The sequence below is a fragment of the Humulus lupulus genome, chromosome 1 (assembly GCF_963169125.1).
Source record: "Humulus lupulus chromosome 1, drHumLupu1.1, whole genome shotgun sequence".
Classification (NCBI taxonomy): domain Eukaryota; kingdom Viridiplantae; phylum Streptophyta; class Magnoliopsida; order Rosales; family Cannabaceae; genus Humulus; species Humulus lupulus.
The window spans coordinates 145,749,055-145,750,401 of record NC_084793.1 but is presented as its reverse complement, the minus strand read 5'-3'; the positions used below and the strand labels follow the sequence as shown (position 1 = coordinate 145,750,401).

Genomic DNA, 1,347 nt, shown 5'->3' with positions numbered 1-1,347 from the left:
CAATATCGGAAAACTAAGGAGACGAATGAAAATCCTTACATCACAGCATATGGGAAAGCTGAAGAGAAGAATGAACATCCCTACATTACAAACTATGGGAAAACTAAGGAGACGAATGAACATCCATACATCATAGCATATGGGAAAGGTGAGGAGACGAATGAACATCCTTACATAACAGCATATGGGAAAGGTGAGGAGATGAATGAACATCCTTACATAACAACATATGGGAAAGATGAAGAGACGAATGAACATCCCTACAAAACAAGATATGGGAAATCTAATTACGTTACTGTGTATAGAAATTCTGAAAAGACCGAGTATCCCTCACAAGATGCAACATCCAAGTGCAAAAAGAATATGCATGAACATTCATCATCTCACAATGAAGGCCACATGCATATGGGACATGGAAATCATATGCAAACACAACCTTCAACAGATATGGATCGTACTGAAGCATTTAAACAAGGCTTTTTCACCCCCAAATGACCTGAGTGCAAAAAAGGTCATGGCCCTCCACTTTCCCATCGAAGACCATTCTCGCTTCTTGCCCAAAGAAGTAGCTGACTCTATTCCATTCTCAATCTCCCAACTCCCCAACCTTCTCCAACTCTTCTCAATCACAAAAGGCTCTTCTGAAGCCAAATACATGGAGGAAACCATCCAAGATTGTGGAATCAAACCCATTGATGGTGAGATCAAGTCATGCGCTACCTCTCTAGAGTCCATGGTTGAATTTGTTCATGGTATCATTGGTTCAGGCGTCTCAATCTTCTATCAACCACTCACCCAACAATGGCTACTGCTGTCATGCAGAATTACACTGTTTTGGAAGTACCTAAAGAGGTTTTAGCCCCCAAGATGGTGGTTTGTCATCCAGTGCCTTATCCCTATGATGTTTTCTTTTGCCACCACTTTGGGACAGAGACCAAGGTTTTTCAAGCTACCTTTGGTGGCAAGAATGGAAACAATGTAGAAGCAGTCATCATTTGCCACATGGACATATCTTATTGGGATCCTGATCACATCTTGTTTCAACTACTCAGAGTCAAGCCCGGTGTCTCCTCCCCAGTGTGCCACTTCCTCCCAACAAATCACCTTGTTTGGATACCATCACCAATAATAGAAACTGAATAAATGTAGTTTCCTATTCTGTTTGCATAATAAAGATTCTCGTAGATCTAATAATGTACTCTACTCGTCGTGTTGTTTCTCTTGTTTTGTGTTTGCTTATGTAATGTGAAGGCATCACAAACTTTAATGGAGGTGGTCTTTTATTTGTAATAAATAAATATGACACCATTGACAAATATGATAAGTAATGACCGCAAGGTATTTCTT

General features: G+C 40.2%; 1 protein-coding gene across 1 annotated transcript; it reads left to right on the top strand.

Moving 5' to 3' along the window:
* The first annotated feature begins 514 nt into the window (after positions 1-514).
* On the top strand, positions 515-1,143 carry LOC133823132 (BURP domain-containing protein 3-like). Its single transcript, XM_062255740.1, has 2 exons — positions 515-708; positions 768-1,143. The coding sequence occupies exons 1-2, from the start codon at positions 515-517 to the stop codon at positions 1,141-1,143; spliced, it is 570 nt and encodes a 189-aa protein (XP_062111724.1).
* The last annotated feature ends 204 nt before the right edge of the window (positions 1,144-1,347 follow it).